The sequence below is a fragment of the Anomaloglossus baeobatrachus genome, chromosome 8 (genome assembly GCF_048569485.1).
Source record: "Anomaloglossus baeobatrachus isolate aAnoBae1 chromosome 8, aAnoBae1.hap1, whole genome shotgun sequence".
Classification (NCBI taxonomy): Eukaryota; Metazoa; Chordata; class Amphibia; order Anura; family Aromobatidae; genus Anomaloglossus; species Anomaloglossus baeobatrachus.
In genome coordinates, this window is record NC_134360.1 from 238,641,448 (window position 1) to 238,661,873 (window position 20,426).

Consider the following 20,426-nt stretch of genomic DNA (forward strand, 5'->3'; position numbering starts at 1 on the left):
GGCCGCACCAGAGTCACCTCCGAGGCGCTGTCTCGCAGTCCTATGGTCACAGACCGGCCGACGGTGACAGGTTGGAAGCTGTCCAGGGACCTACCACCACCCCCACCCACACAATACACCTTGGGCGGCCCTTGGGACGGGGACGGAGCCGGGGCCTTGGGACGCTGAGGGCACATGGCCTTGAAGTGTCCAGGTAGGTTGCACTGGTGGCACCGTCTTGGTTCCGCCACGGGCCTGGAGAGGGGAGTTGAGGGGGACACCCCCTGCAGTCTAGGGGCAGGTGGGGCAGTCGCAGAATTCATCTTACCCCCTCTCCAGGTGCTGCTGGTGGCCGCTCTCCTGGCCTCAGGGGCCCGGTTGTTGGTGTAGTCATCGGCAAGGGCAGCTGTAGCCGTGGACCCCTTTGGCTTCTGGTCTCGGATGAACTGGCGGAGATCCTCAGGGCAGTTCCACAAGAGTTGCTCCGTGATGAACAAGTCCAGGATCTCCGGTCCGGTGGAAAGCTGCAGGCCTTGGGTCCAGTGGTCGGCAGCTCGGGCAAGTGCCCGCCGGTGGTCAGCCCAGGAGTCCTTTGGTCCCTTCTGTAGGCTCCGGAACTTCTTGCGGTAGGACTCTGGAGTGAGGTTGTACTGTTGGATCAGGGCCCGCTTGATGGTGTCGTAGCCCTGATCTGCCTCAGCAGGCAAGTCCCCAAGGATATCCAGGGCCTTACCCCTTAAACGGGGGGTCAGGTATTTGGCCCACTGGTCCTTGTCCAGATGGTGCTGCAAGCAAGTCCGTTCAAAAGCAGTCAAGAAAGAGTCCAAGTCTCCATCCTTCTCCAGCACTGGGAAGTCCTCAACACGGACCTTTGGAAGTTTGGTGTCTCGAAGGTCACATGTGGCTGATGAGGGCCGGAGCTGAGCTAGCTGCAGCTGGTAGTCACGGTCTGCCTGTCGCTCTCGCTCTTCACGCGCTGCCTGCCGCTCTCGCTCCGCAGCCTCACGCTCTGCGTGCCGCTCTGCCCTGCGCTCTGCCAGGAGTTCCTTGTAGCCCTTCTGGTCTCCAGCCTGGAGAAGGGCCATAGCCATTTGAAGAAGGCTATCCGAGCCTCCCAGGCTCGGTGGAATGGCACGTGGTGATCTGCGGCACGCTGCGGAGCCTGGTGATTCACTGTCCCTTTCAGAGCGGAGGGCTGGCATCTGGCTCGTTGAGGAACCTTGGGTGAGCTGCTCCTCATCTTGTCCAGCAGTGCCAGGTTGCGCAATGTCCTCGGCAGAACGGTTTTCTGGCGTCGAGCTCCTGGAGGACTCGTGGGCAACCTCCTCATTGCTGTCCACAGCACCGTCCTCCCTCTCTTCGGCTCCTGCCTTAGCATTGGCCAGTTGCATAGCTCTGCTCCTGGTGCCATCAGCCATTCTTGCAGACTTTTGGTCACTGACACAGAACTGACACCTGATGCCTCCACACACCTTACAGTATCTGCACTCTGACACTCTAGTGTTGAGCTAGTCTGAAGACCCCAGCAGCCACAGCTGCTGCAGGCAGTCTTTAGTGTCTGGGAGTATGGGTCTCACACTCACACACACTATTATCTCGATCCCACCGCTATGCCACCAATATGTCACAAACCACCGGGGGGGTCACTCAGAAATCCCCCGCGCTGGCTACCAGTACGTCACAATCGGGGGGTGACAAGTGGGGGGTCACCCCTCCTTTATACCTCCCGACCGACAGAGCACGTGACGCGCTCTCTAGCGCCCCTCTTATAGTCAGGCCAATTATGGAATTGCCCGACAATAAGCAAGGAGGCCGCTATACTACTTATGCCGATTATTGAAGGGTCCCCGGTGAGAGTAGGGTATATATTCCCCCGACCTCCGCGGGCGGAATATATAAAATCTCCCCGAATCTCACTGGCCTCCCCACAATAATCCTTGGCACAAACTCGCTGCCACCAACCGCTTCACGGTAACTATTAGCCGAACACACAGACGTGGGATTCAAGATCGAGATAACAGAACAGCCCAAGATTAATTATATAATTTAATCAGCCTAAAGCACACTAGAACTACAATATATACAATAGGGAATCTACAGAATATACATATGTCAGAGTACAGTTACAATCAAAGCATGGGTTACAAACAGGCATACACAGTTCCAGCAGTTACCTTGTTGCGTCTGGCCACAGGGGGGCGCTGTAGACCAGGTTTCCAGGAACTCCCTCACAGGTCTTTCCCAACCAGGCCCCCGAGCAGAAGAACACTGGAAAATGGCCGAAGTAGGGTTATCAACCTGGGCAGATCCAGGTCCCCTCCTACCTTCGTGACCTCACAGGGAGCACTGCTCCACCCCTGGCTTGAGTTATGGACAATATCCCAACATGGAATATGGGCCATAACTTTGCCTGGGAGCGTCGTAGGCGGACGCCAACGCTCTCATTGTGACAGTTATGAATTTAGCTACAGAACGAGGGGACTCATGACCTGTCTGCCAGTTCCCCATTGGCTGATATCACGCCTGGGGCATTTCCCAATGTCCTGCCCCCATAAAAAGGGTGTGCCGGCATCGTCTGCATGCGGAGACACCATTTTTATGGTTGCCATATTTATCGGAAATATGGCTTGCGAGATATGAACCATTTTTTACTGGAGTCGTTCTGTCTGGCTATTTCCATAGCCTTGCTAACTAGCTAGCAGCTCCTACTACAGGGTGACGGCAGGGAGTCATCCTGTGTCCATTGTTCCCACACCACCTCATCTCCATATCACAGGACATGGCCAAGGAGGTGTAAGTGGAACACTGAGAACAAGAAGGGAGGGGGCACTGCCAGGGAGTGATGAGGGATTATGACTGGAGTCATAATTCATCTTCATATCCCGGGATTTGCCTCACACAAAACATTTCCAAAGCAGGGTTTATAATTTTTTTTTATTTTTTTTTTTTTTTATTTTGAGTGGAAGGGGGGATATTGTGTGTGCACACTACATCTGGTCACGCTAACGTTACCCCAAATGTGAGCCACGCCTCGTACAGGGCTGAGCATCACTCATACCCGAGCACAGCGCTGCTCACTTGAGTGGTTCATACTCGTCACTCGCTCGAACCCGAACCTTGGTTTTTTGGAGCTCTGTTTCCAGAACCTCGAGCCTCAGGTTTGCTCATCTCTTCATATGAGTAAAAAAAAAAAAATTGTCTAGAGATGACTGAAAAGTTCTGCAGACCCTTATCCAGCAGTCACTTTGGTAGTCAGAGGCCACTGGACCAAAGCCATGAAAACCTCCAACAGTTTGACTGCTGTTCGCCAGAAGCCAGGTATATTGGGGAACAATCTGGACGTTTGCATGGTGCTGCTGCCTTGTTACACAGGCACCACAAGTTGGTAATATATTATACAGACCCTGTAATTAGGACAGTTCTATGTTTTGGGACCAGTTTCTCCTCTTCAGACCAAATAAGACCTGATCACTTTCTATGATCTCCTTTCTCCTTTTCAGATTGTGGAAATTCTGATAGCCAGTATGATGACGTCAGCGGCCCAAGCCTAAACAGGTCAGTAGTGGACGTCTGTTCTAATAATCCACACAAAATGTAGAACTGGTGGAAGAAGCGTGAACTGGATGGACCTAGGTCTTTTTTCAACATATGTAACAATGTAACATTCTTCATCCTATTATTGAGCTTTTCTTTTCTTAAAACCCTGTGATCCACATCTCCTCTTTTGTTCCTCTCGAAAATGTATAAATAGCTTGACAAATGGTCATTACTAGGGATGTTCGAATATTATACCACAAATATTCGGCTTCGCGAATATTTTCCGAATAGGTCGCCGCTATGCGAATATTCGATGCACAATGTAAGTCTATGGGAAGCCCAAATAGTTCCGAATAGTTGTTATTCAGGTTTCACATAGACTTACATTGCGCATCGAATATTCGCATAGCGGCGACCTATTCGGCAAATATTCGTGAAGCCGAATATTTGTGGTATTCGATCATCCCTAGTCGTTACTATTAAGGTAAGTGGCTATATAGCACGGATTGGACAGTGTCGGGCTTTGAATGGTTATATCCTAATGTTCAAATTGTCTCTCCAGGAAAGGAGACAAACTCTAGCGCAGCGCCACCTATTGGAAGTAGCGATCCGAAAAGTCAAAAGTGGATTTTTAACAATCCTTTGCAATATGACTCAGGATATATGCCAGGTCAGAATCCCAATTTGCAGACACGGTGTTTCGGGGTGGTTGCCCCTCGTCAGTGCAAAGTATAGGGTGTCTGATCTGGCTCATGAGAAGATATGTGGGGACCACCGGGGAACACTATTCTCCATAATGAGACTTTGCAAGCCAGTCGGGCTGCCAGTAAGGGGACTTATAGCTGCCATGCCCCTCTGGGAAATATTCAAATTGTCTCTCCAGGAAAGGAGAGATATCCTAATGAGAGATGAAAACAAAAACTAACAAGTGGTTAATTTTTATCTATACAGTTCCAGGAGAAATATTTAGATATTTGAGAGAAAACTTGTTTCTCAACATAATATTGATGTGGCCAATAATGAAAAGGGGTGAACCACCTTTTTAAAGGGAACCTGTCAGGTGTAATATGCGCCCAGGGCCATGAGCGCTTCTGGGTGCATATTGCTAATCCCTGGCTATCCCTCCCTGTATACACGAGAATAGATAAAGAGATATTTAGAAAAAGTATTTCTAAAGATCTTTTATCTTATGCTAATGAGGCCAGGGACTAGTCCCAAGGGTGTGTTATCCCCCAGTAGCCGTCCTCTTAGCATGTTACCATTCCCAAAGTAGCGTGCTACCATGCTATTTAATGCAGTATCACCAGTGGTGCAGCACACACCTGTGTTCGCTGTGACCGCACTTCTGAATGCCCGGCACTTTCGGTCAAGTTGGAAGCCAGGAGTACACGTCCCGGCTTCAGAGAGGTCTAGTGCGCATGAATGGAAGTGCCCGGCATTCAGAAGAGCGGTCACAGCGAACACAGGTATGTGCGGCACCGCTGGTGATGCTGCATTGAATAGCATGTTGGCACACTCCTGTGGGCCTACTAACATGCTAAGAGGGGGAACTAGTTGGGGGATATATCATAGTCCCCTTGCTCATTAGCATAAGATAAAAGATCTTTAGGAATACTTTTTCTCTAGATCTCTTTATCTATCCTAGTGTATACAGAGACGGTTAGGCAGGGATTAGTAATATGCACCCAGAAGTGCTTGTGGATCTGGGCGCATATTGCACCTGACAGGTTCCCTTTAAGGCGTGTCCAAGAATCCCCATGGCCACTAGGGGTCCCCATTGTCTCCACATTTTTCACTAAAGCATAAAAGCTTTTTATAATAATAATATAAGATTTATTCACTTATATAGCGCTAACCTATTCGGCAGCACTTTACATACATTGGCAACACTGTCCCCATTGGGGCTCACAATCTAGAGTCCCTATCTGTATGTTTTTGGAGTGTGGGAGGAAACCGGAGAACCCGGAGGAAACCCACGCAAACACGGGGAGAACATACAAACTCCTTGCAGATTGTGTCCTTGGTGGGACTAGAACCCCGGACCCCAGCGCTGCAAGGCTGCAGTGCTAACCACTGAGCCACCACAAGACTGAAGTGCTAACCACTGAGCCACCACAATACTACAGTGCTAACCACTGAGCCACCACAAGACTGCAGTGCTAACCACTGAGCCACCACAAGACTGCAGTGCTAACCACTGAGCCACCGTACCGCGTAATGCCAGAATTGCGATTTTGTTTTTTTAAGCACATTATATGGTAAAATGAATGGTGCCATTCAATACTACAACTACAAAAACTGCAATAAAAAGAAGTCTCACATCTATGTCTAAGGAGTAATAAAAAGAAAAGTTATGGTTCTTGTAAAAATAATAGGAAAATAAACAAGAAGCACAAAAAAAAAGAAAATCCACCCGGTTGTGAGAGGGGTTATATAATCACATTGTTTCTATGCTTCTTTTATAAATCTTTTTTTTTTTTTCTAGTACTGGTGGTGGCAAAGGAAAAGGATTAGTCCAATTTTTTAAGAAAGACAAATCCAAAAAAGATGATCAAGCGTAAGTGTGTAACATTGTGTATAAACAAGGCGTGCCATGTGCAAACGGGACCGCAACAAGGTCTGAGCAGACTGGTCCTCCTCACCTGGGAATGACAAAAATACACCCAGTTTCCAAATATATTGTTTATTGGGATCAAATATTATTTTTTTTTACCCAAATAATATTGTACAATTGTGCAAAATAAGAAGCCCTCAGGTTATCATAATAATTTGCCAAATTAGTAGCATCTAAACAACAAAAAATGAACAAAATACCATGCTATTTAGCGTAAATAATATTACTACACAGCACTCCTGTAATACTGGCCTACAATGCACACATAACTGGGCCTCACAATGTTAAGACTAGTGCAGAAGCACAATGGCATAAAATGGCCCATAAATATCCCCATGCTAGCTAAAATTTTTAATGCCTAACAGTGCCCTAATAACTGTGTTTTGCAGCGATAAAATAACATAATCTAAATATAATGGCATTAACCTGTAACAAAGCTTACAATATTGGAGCCAATGTAATCCACTGAGGAATTCTGGGCCCTGATACTCCCACAATCACTCACACATCACAGGAGGCATTGAGGCTGGTGCAGGCATCACAGGAGGCATTGAGGCTGGTGCAGGCATCACAGGAGGCATTGAGGCTGGTGCAGGCATCACAGGAGGCATTGAGGCTGGTGCAGGCATCACAGGAGGCATTGAGGCTGGTGCAGACATCACAGGAGACATTGGGGCTGGTGCAAACATCACAGGAGACATTGGGGCTGGTGCAGACATCACAGGAGACATTGGGGCTGGTGCAGACATCACAGAAGGCATTGGGGCTGGTGCAGACATCACAGAAGGCATTGGGGCTGGTGCAGACATCACAGGAGGCATTGGGGCTGGTGCAGACATCACAGGAGGCATTGGGGATGATGCAGGCATCACAGGAGACATTGGGGCTGGTGCAAACATCACAGGAGGCATTGGGGCTGCTGCAGACATCACAGGAGGCATTGGGGCTGCTGCAGACATCACAGGAGGCATTGGGGCTGCTGCAGACATCACAGGAGGCATTGGGGCTGGTGCAGGCATCACAGGAGACATTGGGGATGGTGCAAACATCACAAGAGACATTGGGGCTGATGCAGGCATCACAGGAGACATTGGGGCTGGTGCAGACATCACAGGAGGCATTGGGGCTGGTGCAGACATCACAGGATGCTTTGGGGCTGGTGCAGACATCACAGAAGGCATTGGGGCTGGTGCAGACATCACAGGAGACATTGGGGCTGGTGCAGGCATCACAGGAGACATTGGCGCTGGTGCAGACATCACAGGATGCTTTGGGGCTGGTGCAGACATCACAGAAGGCATTGGGGCTGGTGCAGACATCACAGGAGACATTGGGGCTGGTGCAGGCATCACAGGAGACATTGGGGCTGGTGCAGGCATCACAGGAGACATTGGGGCTGGTGCAGACATCACAGGAGGCATTGGGGCTGGTGCAGACATCACAGGAGGCATTGGGGCTGGTGCAGACATCACAGGAGACATTGAGGCTGGTGCAGACATCACAGGAGGCATTGGGGCTGGTGCAGGCATCACAGGAGACATTGAGGCTGGTGCAGACATCACAGGAGACATTGGGGCTGGTGCAGACATCACAGGAGGCATTGGGGCTGGTGCAGGCATCACAGGAGGCATTAAGGCTGGTGCAGACATCACAGGAGGCATTGGGGCTGGTGCAGACATCACAGGAGACATTGAGGCTGGTGCAGACATCACAGGAGGCATTGGGGCTGGTGCAGACATCACAGGAGACATTGGGGCTGGTGCAGACATCACAGGAGGCATTGGGGCTGGTGCAGGCATCACAGGAGGCATTGGGGCTGGTGCAGGCATCACAGGAGACATTGGCGCTGGTGCAGACATCACAGGAGACATTGGGGCTGGTGCAGGCATCACAGGAGACATTGAGGCTGGTGCAGACATCACAGGAGACATTGGGGCTGGTGCAGACATCACAGGAGGCATTGGGGCTGGTGCAGGCATCACAGGAGGCATTAAGGCTGGTGCAGACATCACAGGAGGCATTGGGGCTGGTGCAGACATCACAGGAGACATTGAGGCTGGTGCAGACATCACAGGAGGCATTGGGGCTGGTGCAGACATCACAGGAGACATTGGGGCTGGTGCAGACATCACAGGAGGCATTGGGGCTGGTGCAGGCATCACAGGAGGCATTGGGGCTGGTGCAGACATCACAGGAGGCATTGAAGGTGGTAATAGAGCTGCAGCAATGGCGCATGTACTCACCGACAGGGCTCTGAGTGCCCCTTCCTGCACGCTCACAATAGGTTCGTCACCACTGCTATAGACCCATAGACTTTCTATTGAACTATGTGCACAGGCTTATGCATGAGCTCCCTGGTTATAGGGATCGGTGGATGTCTGAGGACCTGGACCCTCACTGAACAACCATAATCAGAGGAGCTACAGGATATTAAAAGCTTTTTAAAGCTTAGTTAAAAGTTAAATGCCTGTAAATTACTGCTTTTCAGGTTATGCACAAGTGAAGTATTTGCAGCAGACATTTCCGCACCAAAAACCAGTCTCTTGGCAGGAAAAACACTATTAAATATGCAAGTTTTTGCTTGCATTTTTAATGCATTTTTAATTCATTTTTAATTAATTTGAATGGGTTAATAACACTGAAAACAGAGATGTGCTGCAGATAAGAAACTTCAAATCTGCTCCCAACCTCCCTCCAAAATAATCTGCAGCAAGTGCCTGAGATTTCAGAAATATGATTTACTTTGATGTTACTGTAAAACACTGCATTTTGTTTTCGTGGCAAGAATGCAAGGTGTGAACAAGCCTTTATTTGTGCTTTTCTAGCACCAGCATTCTGTAGCATTCAGTGTCACAGACCGAACAGTTAGGTACATTTGATCGTAAAGCATTTGCCACATGATGGCTCCTTATTGCTAAATGGGTCATGGTTATATCAAAATAAACTGCATTGAACAGCTCTAAATCGATAATCTGCAATGTATCTTTATTTTTCCAGATCTTCACCTGTAATTCCTAATCTAAGTAAGTATTTAATGGTCCCTGACACTGCAGCAAGCTGTCCTGTCATATTATACTTTCTCCTCTTTTATTATCCTAATCCAGCAGTTATTATGTAGACGGAGGAGATTATGGACAATAATCCTTTTTATTCCTGAGCAAATTTCTAACTGAATTTTGAATATAAAAATACTAATTAAATCCTGTAAATTCTTGTTTCGATGCCACGTAGTTTTAAATTTGACCACCAGGTGGCGCTCAGTTTTAAGCTTTTTATAAAAGGCAAAACTAGAAGAAAAGTCTACAAATAGAAGGCCGATGGGTCACAGGAAGGTAACTGTAAGGTTAGGTTTCCTTTTATATTGGAAAAAGATGCATTTTGAAGCCCCTTCCCCAAAAACTAAAGAATAAAGCCATTCCTTTTCTCTTGTTTCTTTCTTTATCCTTCCCAAAAAAAAACTAATTTAAAAATACTTGAAAATAGCTCCAGTTTCTCAGTTTTATCAAAACCCGTGGATATCATGGAGAAAACCTATACTATTACATGAAATCAACAGTGAAATGTTAGGTTTATGATCTGTAGACCTAAAACTACATAATGAGTTTATAAGAAAATATCACCCTCCATTGCAACACATGAGGAAATAAATACTGCAAGATTCCTTATTACATAGTTACATAGGTTGGAAAAAAGCCCCGGTCCATCTAGTTCAACCTTCCTCGTCCATTATACATTTTGTCACTAAATCATCTATAACCCACAATGTTGTGTAGTGAGGAATCATCCAGCCCTGATATAAAAGCTGTTCTAGTATCTGCCATTACTACCTCTTGTGGTCGGTATTCCACAGTCTGACTGCTCTAACTGTAAAGAACCCTTTCCTATTTAGCTGCCGGAATCGCTTTTCTTCCACTCGCAGTGAGTGCCCCCTGGTCCTTAGTATTGACTTTGGAAGGAATAAGTCATGTGCCAGTCCTTTATATTGACCACACATGTATTTATACTTATAAATGAGATCTCCTCTGAGACTTCTTTTTTTCTAAGCTAAACAAATCCAACTTTTCCACCTCTCATCATACGGGCGGCCTCCATTATTCATCATACGGGCGGCCTCCATTATTCATCATACGGGCGGCCTCCATTATTCATCATACGGGCGGCCTCCATTCCTTGTAATAATCCAGTTGCCGCCTCTGAACTGACTCTAACTTCTGAATGTCCTTTTTAAAATGTGGAGCCCAAAACTGGATCCCATATTCCAGATGTGGCCTTACAAGTGATTTATAGAGGGGTAACAATACGTTGGGATCACGGGATCTAATCTCTCTTTTTTATACACCCTAGAATCTTGTTTGCTTTTGCAGCTGCTGCCTGACATTGAGCGCTGCTGCTCAGCTTATTTGTAATGAGAATACCCAAGTCCTTCTCCTGTTTTCTAGTCCTGAGTTTACTTCCATTTAATGTATACGCGGCTATAGGATTACTCCGTCCTAGGTGCATTACTTTACATTTATCAACATTAAATCTCATTTGCCAAGTATCTGCCCATTCTGACATCTTATCCAGATTGTTTTGTAATATTGTACTATCAAGGTCAGTTTTTAATATCCTACATAGTTTGGTGTCATCAGCAAAGACTGACACTGTACTATCAATCCCATCCACAAGGTCATTAATAAAGAGATTAAAAAGAATCGGTCCTAGCACAGATCCCTGTGGTCCCCACTGCTCCCAGTACAGATCCCTGCGGTCCCCACTGCTCCCAGTACAGATCCCTGCGGTCCCCACTGCTCCCAGTACAGATCCCTGCGGTCCCCACTGTTCCCAGTACAGATCCCTGCAGTCCTCACTGTTCCCAGTACAGATCCCTGCGGTCCCCACTGTTCCCAGTACAGATCCCTGCGGTCCCCACTGTTCCCAGTACAGATCCCTGCGGTCCCCACTGCTCCAAGTACAGATCCCTGCGGTCCTCACTGCTCCCAGTACAGATCCCTGCGGTCCTCACTGCTCCCAGTACAGATCCCTGCGGTCCCCACTGCTCCCAGTACAGATCCCTGCGGTCCCCACTGTTCCCAGTACAGATCCCTGCGGTCCTCACTGCTCCCAGTACAGATCCCTGCGGTCCCCACTGTTCCCAGTACAGATCCCTGCGGTCCACACTGCTCCCAGTACAGATCCCTGCGGTCCTCACTGCTCCCAGTACAGATCCCTGCGGTCCTCACTGCTCCCAGTACAGATCCCTGCGGTCCTCACTGCTCCCAGTACAGATCCCTGCGGTCCCCACTGTTCCCAGTACAGATCCCTGCGGTCCCCACTGTTCCCAGTACAGATCTCTGCGGTCCCCACTGCTCCCAGTACAGATCCCTGCGGTCCCCATTGCTCCCAGTACAGATCCCTGCGGTCCCCATTGCTCCCGGTACAGATCCCTGCGGTCCCCACTGCTCCCGGTAGAGATCCCTGCGGTCCCCACTGCTCCCGGTAGAGATCCCTGCGGTCCCCACTGCTCCCGGTAGAGATCCCTGCGGTCCCCACTTCTCCCGGTAGAGATCCCTGCGGTCCCCACTTCTCCCGGTAGAGATCCCTGCGGTCCCCACTGCTCCCGGTAGAGATCCCTGCGGTCCCCACTACTCCCGGTAGAGATCCCTGCGGTCCCCACTACTCCCGGTAGAGATCCCTGCGGTCCCCACTGCTCCCGGTACAGATCCCTGCGGTCCCCACTTTCTTACCCGTCTGCTTATAGTTTCCTCTAGTCCTAATTTATTTTACAGTTTGTTACAGATTTTTCTTATGATGCTCTAAGAAACTTTTTCAGCTGTTGAAATACTTTTTTTTTCTATTACAAATTTCCCGGTGTAATCGTCAGACCAGCAGGTGGCGATAGATTACAGCGAGATATAAACCTGCAGCAAGAAATAGACAAGAATAAAAAACCTTCACCAACAGCTACAAACGCCACTAATCACTAATCACTAATGTCCGGACAGATGCGAGAATTCAGCTCTTGTGGAACTGAAGAATGCTACAACTTTGCTATAAGAAACACTAAATAAATACAATATATTTTCAAAGAACCCGTCATTTAAGTTTTTGTTTTCGGGTGTAAATACCTGGATGTGGCACGGTTTTCTTTTGCTCTTTCACCTCTCCAGTCCTTAGATAGGACCCTCTCTTGCCTGTATATAAGTCGTCTTTTTAGTCATGTGGTCCCCAGACCAGAGAAGAACAGAGGACCACACCCTCTTGACTAACAAAAGTAAATTTATGCAAAGTGAAGATGGAATCATATTTCTGGGATGAGAGGCTAAGAAACAAAGCAAAAACCACCACTGACTGATTCCGGTGAGCAGCGGCAATTACAACAGGTTAAAAATGTGCATCTGTATGGCAGGAGACGCGTGCACTTTAAGCCTCCTGCAAATAAGGCACAGCTGAAGTTTTGTCACTTCGGATTTCCTGCTCTGCCTTATACTTTTGGGGTTTCGAAAGGCTGAATTACTGGAATCTGTCTGCACGCTTGTTTGTATTACAATTTGGACAAAAGGACCAGAATATATATATTTTTTCCAGCTAAAAGGAAACCTAAATTTGTCCCTTCTGTAGTATTTTATAGAGATCTAACAACCAAGTGCCACCCCTCGTAGACTGTGAAACCTCACATGGACCTCTCTCCTCCTCACGGGCAGGGTCCTCTCTCCTCCTCACGGGCAGGGTCCTCTCTCCTCTTCATGGGCGGGGACTGGTCTCCTCCTCGCGGGCAGGGTCTTCTCGCCTCCTTGCGGGTGGGGACCTCTCTCCTCCTTGCGGGTGGGGACCTCTCTCCTCCTTGCGGGTGGGGACCTCTCTCCTCCTTGCGGGTGGGGACCTCTCTCCTCCTTGCGGGTGGGGACCTCTCTCCTCCTTGCGGGTGGGGACCTCTCTCCTCCTCGCGGGTGGGGACCTCTCTCCTCCTCGCGGGTGGGGACCTCTCTCCTCCTCGCGGGTGGGGACCTCTCTCCTCCTCGCGGGTGGGGACCTCTCTCCTCCTCGCGGGTGGGGACCTCTCTCCTCCTCGCGGGTGGGGACCTCTCTCCTCCTTGCGGGTGGGGACCTCTCTCCTCCTTGCGGGTGGGGACCTCTCTCCTCCTTGCGGGTGGGGACCTCTCTCCTCCTTGCGGGTGGGGACCTCTCTCCTCCTCGTGGGCGGGGTCCTTTTCTCCTCCTCATGGGCAGGGTCCTCTCTTCCTCGTGGGCAGGGTCCTCTCTTCTCCTGTACCAGTCTGTGCCTTTAATTGTTTATGATTATTGTACTTCTCCCTACTATGTATACCCCCTTTCACATGTAAAGCGCCATGGAATAAATGGCGCTATAATAATAAATAATAATAAGGGCCAACAAGTTGCTTTTTTTTTAAGTTGCTGCAGAGAAAATGACCCCTACAGAATTTATTCACATGATCTACTCATTTTATATTTCACAGATAGGACAACATGGCATGACGGTGAAGAGCAGCACACCTATGACCTAACTGATGAGCATGAAAGGTGTCTTCATATATAGATATCGTCATATGAAAAAAAATACATGTAACTAAACCTTCTCCAAATATTAAAGGATGAATGACCTTTATATTGCAGAGAAAAAGAAGAAAAGGCTCCAGGATGGAAGTCGCTGCTATTTCATAAAAATAAAGAACATAAAGTATCAGAAAGGTCTATCCATTTATCTATCGCTCCATCCCTCTATCGCTCCATCCCTCTATCGCTCCATCCCTCTATCGCTCCATCCCTCTATCGCTCCATCCCTCTATCGCTCCATCCCTCTATCGCTCCATCCCTCTATCGCTCCATCCCTCTATCGCTCCATCCCTCTATCGCTCCATCCCTCTATCGCTCCATCCCTCTATCGCTCCATCCCTCTATCGCTCCATCCCTCAATCGCTCCATCCATGTATCGCTCCATCCCTCTATCGCTCCATCCATGTATCGCTCCATCCATGTATCGCTCCATCCATGTATCGCTCCATCCCTGTATCGCTCCATCCCTGTATCGCTCCATCCCTGTATCGCTCCATCCCTGTATCGCTCCATCCCTGTATCGCTCCATCCCTCTATCGCTCCATCCCTCTATCGCTCCATCCATCCATTCATCTTATCTTATGCATGGTTATATTAAAGGTGGAATATCAGGGAAATTGCCCAAGGGTCTCTACCGCTGTTGGGGTCTTCACCCTCAACATTCACAGATACTCCCATCAGCCAGACATAAGAGGACGCAGGACGCTGGGGAGTTAAAAAATCATTTGAGCAAACTAAAGTAGGGAGAAGAGGTACAATCCGCTCGATATGAGTCTTTAACTGGAGGTTAATTTAATGTGTTTTTTATATATTAGCGCTATTAAGAGGCAAAAATGCCCACTCCCCTCCAGATTATCCGATTATAAAAGCAGGAAAATCTATTTTTCTGATTTTGTTTTGTTTCACATTTCATATATAAAATATTTTTCTTTCTTATAAATAACATGAACATTTCCTTTTAGAAAATTTTTCGCTCCGTCGACAGGGGTATCAAAATTTGCCAAAGAAGAAAAAATATTTCGAGAGAAATTCAAGGTTCGCTTTTTTTTCCCCCCTTTCAGCTGTATTTTAACAGTTATTTCTGAATGTAACACATTTTTCTACATCAGGAATAAAATAGTAGTTATATACTTTTATATAGAGGGCAGTATTATAGTAGTTATATTCCTGTACACAGGGGCAGTATTATAGTAGTTATATTCCTGTACTTAGGGGCAGTATTATAGTAGTTATATTCCTGTACATAGGGGGCAGTATTATAGTAGTTATATTCTTGTGCATAGGAGCAGTATTATAGTAGTTATATTCTTGTACATAGGGGGCAGTATTATAGTACTTATATTCTTGTACATAAGGGCAGTATTATAGTAGTTATATTCTTGTGCATAGGAGCAGTATTATAGAAGTTATATTCTTGTACATAGGGGGCAGTATTATAGTACTTATATTCTTGTACATAGGGGCAGTATTATAGTAGTTATATTCCTGTACATAGGGGGCAGTATTATAGTAGTTATATTCTTGTACATAGGGGGCAGTATTATAGTAGTTATATTCTTGTGCATAGGAGCAGTATTATAGAAGTTATATTCTTGTACATAGGGGGCAGTATTATAGTACTTATATTCTTGTACATAGGGGCAGTATTATAGTAGTTATATTCCTGTACATAGGGGGCAGTATTATAGTAGTTATATTCTTGTACATAGGGGCACTATTATAGTAGTTATATTATTGTATATAGGTCAGTATTATAGTAGTTATATTCTTGTACATAGAGACAGTATTATAGTAGTTATATTCTTGTACATAGGGGCAGTATTATAGTAGCTATATTCTTGTACATAGGGGCAGTATTATAGTAGTTATATTCTTGTACATATAGGAAGTATTATAGTAGTTATATTCCTGTACATAGGGGGCAGTATTATAGTAGTTATATTCCTGTACATAGGGGGCAGTATTATAGTAGTTATATTCTTGTACATAGAGGCAGTATTATAGTAGTTATATTCTTGTACATAGGGGCAGTATTATAGTAGTTATATTCTTGTACATAGGGGCAGTATTATAGTAGTTATATTCTTGTACATAGGGGCAGTATTATAGTAGTTATATTCTTGTACATAGGGGCAGTATTATAGTAGTTATATTCTTGTATATAGGGGCAGTATTATAGTAGTTATATTCTTGTACATAGGTGCAGTATTATAGTAGTTATATTCTTGTACATAGAGGAAGTATTATAGTAGTTATATTCCTGTACATAGGGGGCAGTATTATAGTAGTTATATTCCTGTACATAGGGGGCAGTATTATAGTAGTTATATTCTTGTACATAGAGGCAGTATTATAGTAGTTATATTCTTGTACATAGGGGCAGTATTATAGTAGTTATATTCTTGTACATAGGGGCAGTATTATAGTAGTTATATTCTTGTACATAGGGGCAGTATTATAGTAGTTATATTCTTGTACATAGGGGCAGTATTATAGTAGTTATATTCTTGTACATAGAGGCAGTATTATAGTAGTTATATTCTTGTACATAGGGGGCAGTATTATAGTAGTTATATTCTTGTACATAGAGGCAGTATTATAGTAGTTATATTCTTGTACATAGGGGCAGTATTATAGTAGTTATATTCTTGTACATAGGGGGCAGTATTATAGTAGTTATATTCTTGTACATAGGGGGCAGTATTATAGTAGTTATATTCTTGTACATAGGGGGCAGTATTATAGTAGTTATATTCTTGTATATAGGGGCAGTATTATAGTAGTTATATTCTTGTACATAGGGGGCAGTATTACAGTAGTTATATTCTTGTACATAGGGGGCAGTATTATAGTAGTTATATTCTTGTACATAGGGGGCAGTATTATAGTAGTTATATTCTTGTATATACCGTGTTTCCCCGAAAGTAGGACCCCCCCGAAAGTAAGGCAGGGTGGGGGTTTCGGGGGGGTCCGCCAATGTAGGGCACCCCCCGATTGTAAGGCAGGGTAGCGGGGGGCCCGGGAATGTAAGGCCGCCGATGGGTGGTGGTCGCGGCGTAATGTAATGTAAGGCCGCATATCTCACCGGCCTGCGGCGCGTCCCGGGTCACCGCTCTTCCTGCTCGCAGCTGATTGGCCGATCAGCCTGTAAGTCACAGGCTCCCTGCTGGCCATCAGCTCGAGCTGTGATTGGCCAGTCAGCCGGCTCGCAGCTGATTGGCCGAATCAGCCGCGACGTCACCGCCTGCAGGCGCTCGCTCCGATTGGTCCAGCGTCCCCGGCAGCAGATACGTCAGCCCGGCACCGCAGAGGAGATCGAAGGAAAGTAACGGTAAGTTCCGAAACTCTCTCTGTGTGTGTGTGTGTGTGTGTGTGTGTGTGTGTGTGTGTACGGTATGTGTACGGTATGTGTATGGGTGCCGTATGGGGCTGTATGTGTCAGTGTGTGTGTGTGTGTGTGTGTGTGTGTGTGTGTGTGTACGGTACCGGTACGATATGTGTGTGGGTGCCGTGTGGGGCTGTACCGGTACCGTATGTGTCAGTGTGTGTGGTGGCAGAGTGGGGGGCAGAACCACTGTATGGGGAGGCTGCAGGGGGGAGGATGGGGTGGATGCCGGATTATGAAACAATGGGGAGGCTGCAGGGGGGAGGATGGGGTGGTTGTCATTTTTTTCCAATGTAAGGCCTCCCCCGAAAGTAAGGCAGGGTGGGACTTTTGGGGGTAAAATTAATGTAAGACAGGGCCTTACTTTCGGGGAAACACGGTAGGAGCAGTATTATAGTAGTTATATTCTTGTACATAGGGGCAGTATTATAGTAGTTGTATTCTTGTACATAGGGGGCAGTATTATAGTAGTTATATTCTTGTACATAGGGGGCAGTATTATAGTAGTTATATTCTTGTACATAGGGGGGCAGTATTATAGTAGTTATATTCTTGTACATAGAGGCAGTATTATAGTAGTTATATTCTTGTACATAGGGGGCAGTATTATAGTAGTTATATTCTTGTACATAGGGGGCAGTATTATAGTAGTTATATTCTTGTACATAGAGGCAGTATTATAGTAGTTATATTCTTGTACATAGGGGGCAGTATTATAGTAGTTATATTCTTGTACATAGGGGCAGTATTATAGTAGTTATATTCTTGTACATAGGGGCAGTATTATAGTAGTTATATTCTTGTACATAGGGGGCAGTATTATAGTAGTTATATTCTTGTACATGGGGCAGAAACATAAGACTCTTCTATGAGCTTTCCCATGGTCACTTGTTAGCTCAGTTATATTATCCACTTTGTATTTTCTATTGCGATCTGTTTTTGATTATTGGAACACTGCGGTGTTTTGTGTTGGTGAAACCTCTTGCGTTCTCGCTATCTTTTCCAGTACGTGGGTGAAATTAATGTTCTTAACATTGCCACCGTTAATGACCTGGCTCCAGTCTCACCAAAAGATAAACTAGATCTCGCAGTGAAACCTGGAGAAACAGTTGAAGTCATAGATGTCACTAATGAAGACCAAATAATTTGCCGAAATTTTGCAGGAAAATGTGAGTTTTTGTTTTATAGGAAACATCCTGTAATGTAAAAAATGTCCCAAAATATGAAACCTTGTCATTTTATATTTTAACTAAACATCTAATGGAGTATATCATTGATTGGCTCTGTTAAATAATATATATATATATATATATATATATATATATATATATATATATATATATATATATATATATATATATATATATATATATATATATATATATATATATATATATATATATATATATATATATATATATATATATATATATATTTTTTATTTTTTTTTAATGGTGATCAAGTGTAAGAATGGGGGGGTGCGGTCAGTTCTTGATTCCAGTTTTCTTTGGGTGAGGGTACCTCGTTGCCTCTACATGCAGTGCAAGAAATGGGGTGCTGGTGGCTTTATGATGGTACTCTCATCTGCCTTATAATATTACTACCATATCATATGTTAATTGCTAAGTATATTTACTGGACAGTGTAATTCTCCAGTATATAAAAACCATAATCTGGAATCGTACTAAATATTCGTCTCACGTTTCAGATGGTTACCTCCGGATCGATTGTTTGAACTTCAAGTAAGTAAAAACCTGTGATCCTTGAGTTATCTAATAAATATATACAGTGGGTACGGAAATTATTCACACCCCTTTAAATTTTTCACTGTTTGTTACATTGCAGCCATTTGGTAAATTCAAAAAAGTTCGTCTTTTTCCTCATTAATGTACACTCTGCCCCCAGCTCCAATCTTGACAGAAAAAAAACAGAAATGTAGAAAATTTTGCAAATTTATTAAACAAGAAAAACTGAAATATCACATGGTCATAAGTATTCAGCCCCTTTGCTCAGTAGTGAGTATTTGCACCCTCCCTTTTGAGCTAGTACAGCCATGAGTCTTCTTGGGATCCTGGATTTGGGGATCCTCGGCCATTCTTCCTTGCAGATCCTCACCAGTTCCATCCGGTTGGATGGTGAACATTGATGGACGCCATTTTCAGGTTCCTCCAGAGATGCTCCATTGGGTTTAGGTCAGGGCTCTGGCTGGGCCGGTCAAGAATAGTCACAGAGTTGTTCTGAAGCCACTTCTTTGTTATTTTAGCTGTGTGCTTAGGGTCATTGTCTTGTTGGAAGGTGAACCTTTGGCCAAGTCTGAGGTCCAGAGCACTCTGGATTTTCTTCCAGGATATCTCTGTACTTGGTCACATTCATCTTTCTATCAATTATAACCAGTCGTCCTGTCCCTGCCCCCATAGCATGATGTTGCCACCACCATGTCTCAATGTGGGGATTGTATTGAGCAGGTGATGAGCAGTGCCTGATTTTCTCCACACATACCGCTTAGAATTATCACCAAAAAGTTCTATCTTTGTCTCATCAGACCAGAGAATCTTATTTCTCATAGTCTGGGAGTCCTTCATGTGGTTTTTTGCAAACTCTATGCGGCTTTCATATGTCTTGCACTGAGGAGAGGCTTCCGTTGGGCCACTCTGTCATAAAGGCCCGACTGGTAGAGGCTGTAGTGATAGTTGAGTTTGTGGAACTTTCTCCCATCTCATACTGCATCTCAGGAGCTCAGCCACAGTGACCTTGGGGTTCTTCTTTACCTCTCTCACCAAGGCTCTTCTCCCACAATTGCTCAGTTTGGCTGGACGGCCAGGTCTAGGAAGAGTTCTGGTGGTCCCAAACTTCTTCCATTTAAGGATTATGGATGCCACTGTGCTCTTAGGAGCCTTGAGTACTGCAGAAATTCTTTTGTAACCTTGGCCAGATCTGTGCCTTGCCACAATTCTGTCTCTGAGCTCCTTGGGCAGTTCTTTTGACCTCATGATTCTCATTTGGTGTGACATGCAGTGTGAGCTGTGAGGTCTTATATAGACAGGTGCGCGCCTTTCCAAATCACCTCCTATCAGTGTAATTACACACAGCTGCACTCCAATGAAGGCGTAGAACCATCTCAAGGAGGATCACAAGGAAATGGACAGCATGTGACTTATATATGAGTGTCCGATCAAAGGGGCTGAATACTTATGATCATGTGATATTTCAGTTACTCTTGTTTAATAAATTTTAATGGGGTCTGAATATACTTTCCATACCCACTGTAATATATGTGTGTGTGTATGTATATATATATATATATATATATATATATATATATATATATATATATATATATATATATATATATATATA

General features: G+C 45.5%; 1 protein-coding gene across 1 annotated transcript in view; it reads left to right on the forward strand.

The window, feature by feature from the left end:
* The window catches only part of FYB2 (FYN binding protein 2), a 40,690-nt gene that overhangs the window by 13,438 nt on the left and 6,826 nt on the right, over positions 1 to 20,426 (forward strand). Inside the window, exons 5-12 of the mRNA XM_075322148.1 lie at positions 3,480 to 3,534; positions 6,002 to 6,073; positions 9,128 to 9,153; positions 13,588 to 13,651; positions 13,745 to 13,819; positions 14,647 to 14,719; positions 18,076 to 18,238; positions 18,778 to 18,811. Coding sequence (XP_075178263.1) covers positions 3,480 to 3,534; positions 6,002 to 6,073; positions 9,128 to 9,153; positions 13,588 to 13,651; positions 13,745 to 13,819; positions 14,647 to 14,719; positions 18,076 to 18,238; positions 18,778 to 18,811 — 562 coding nt within the window. The remainder of the gene's footprint in view (positions 1 to 3,479; positions 3,535 to 6,001; positions 6,074 to 9,127; positions 9,154 to 13,587; positions 13,652 to 13,744; positions 13,820 to 14,646; positions 14,720 to 18,075; positions 18,239 to 18,777; positions 18,812 to 20,426) is intronic.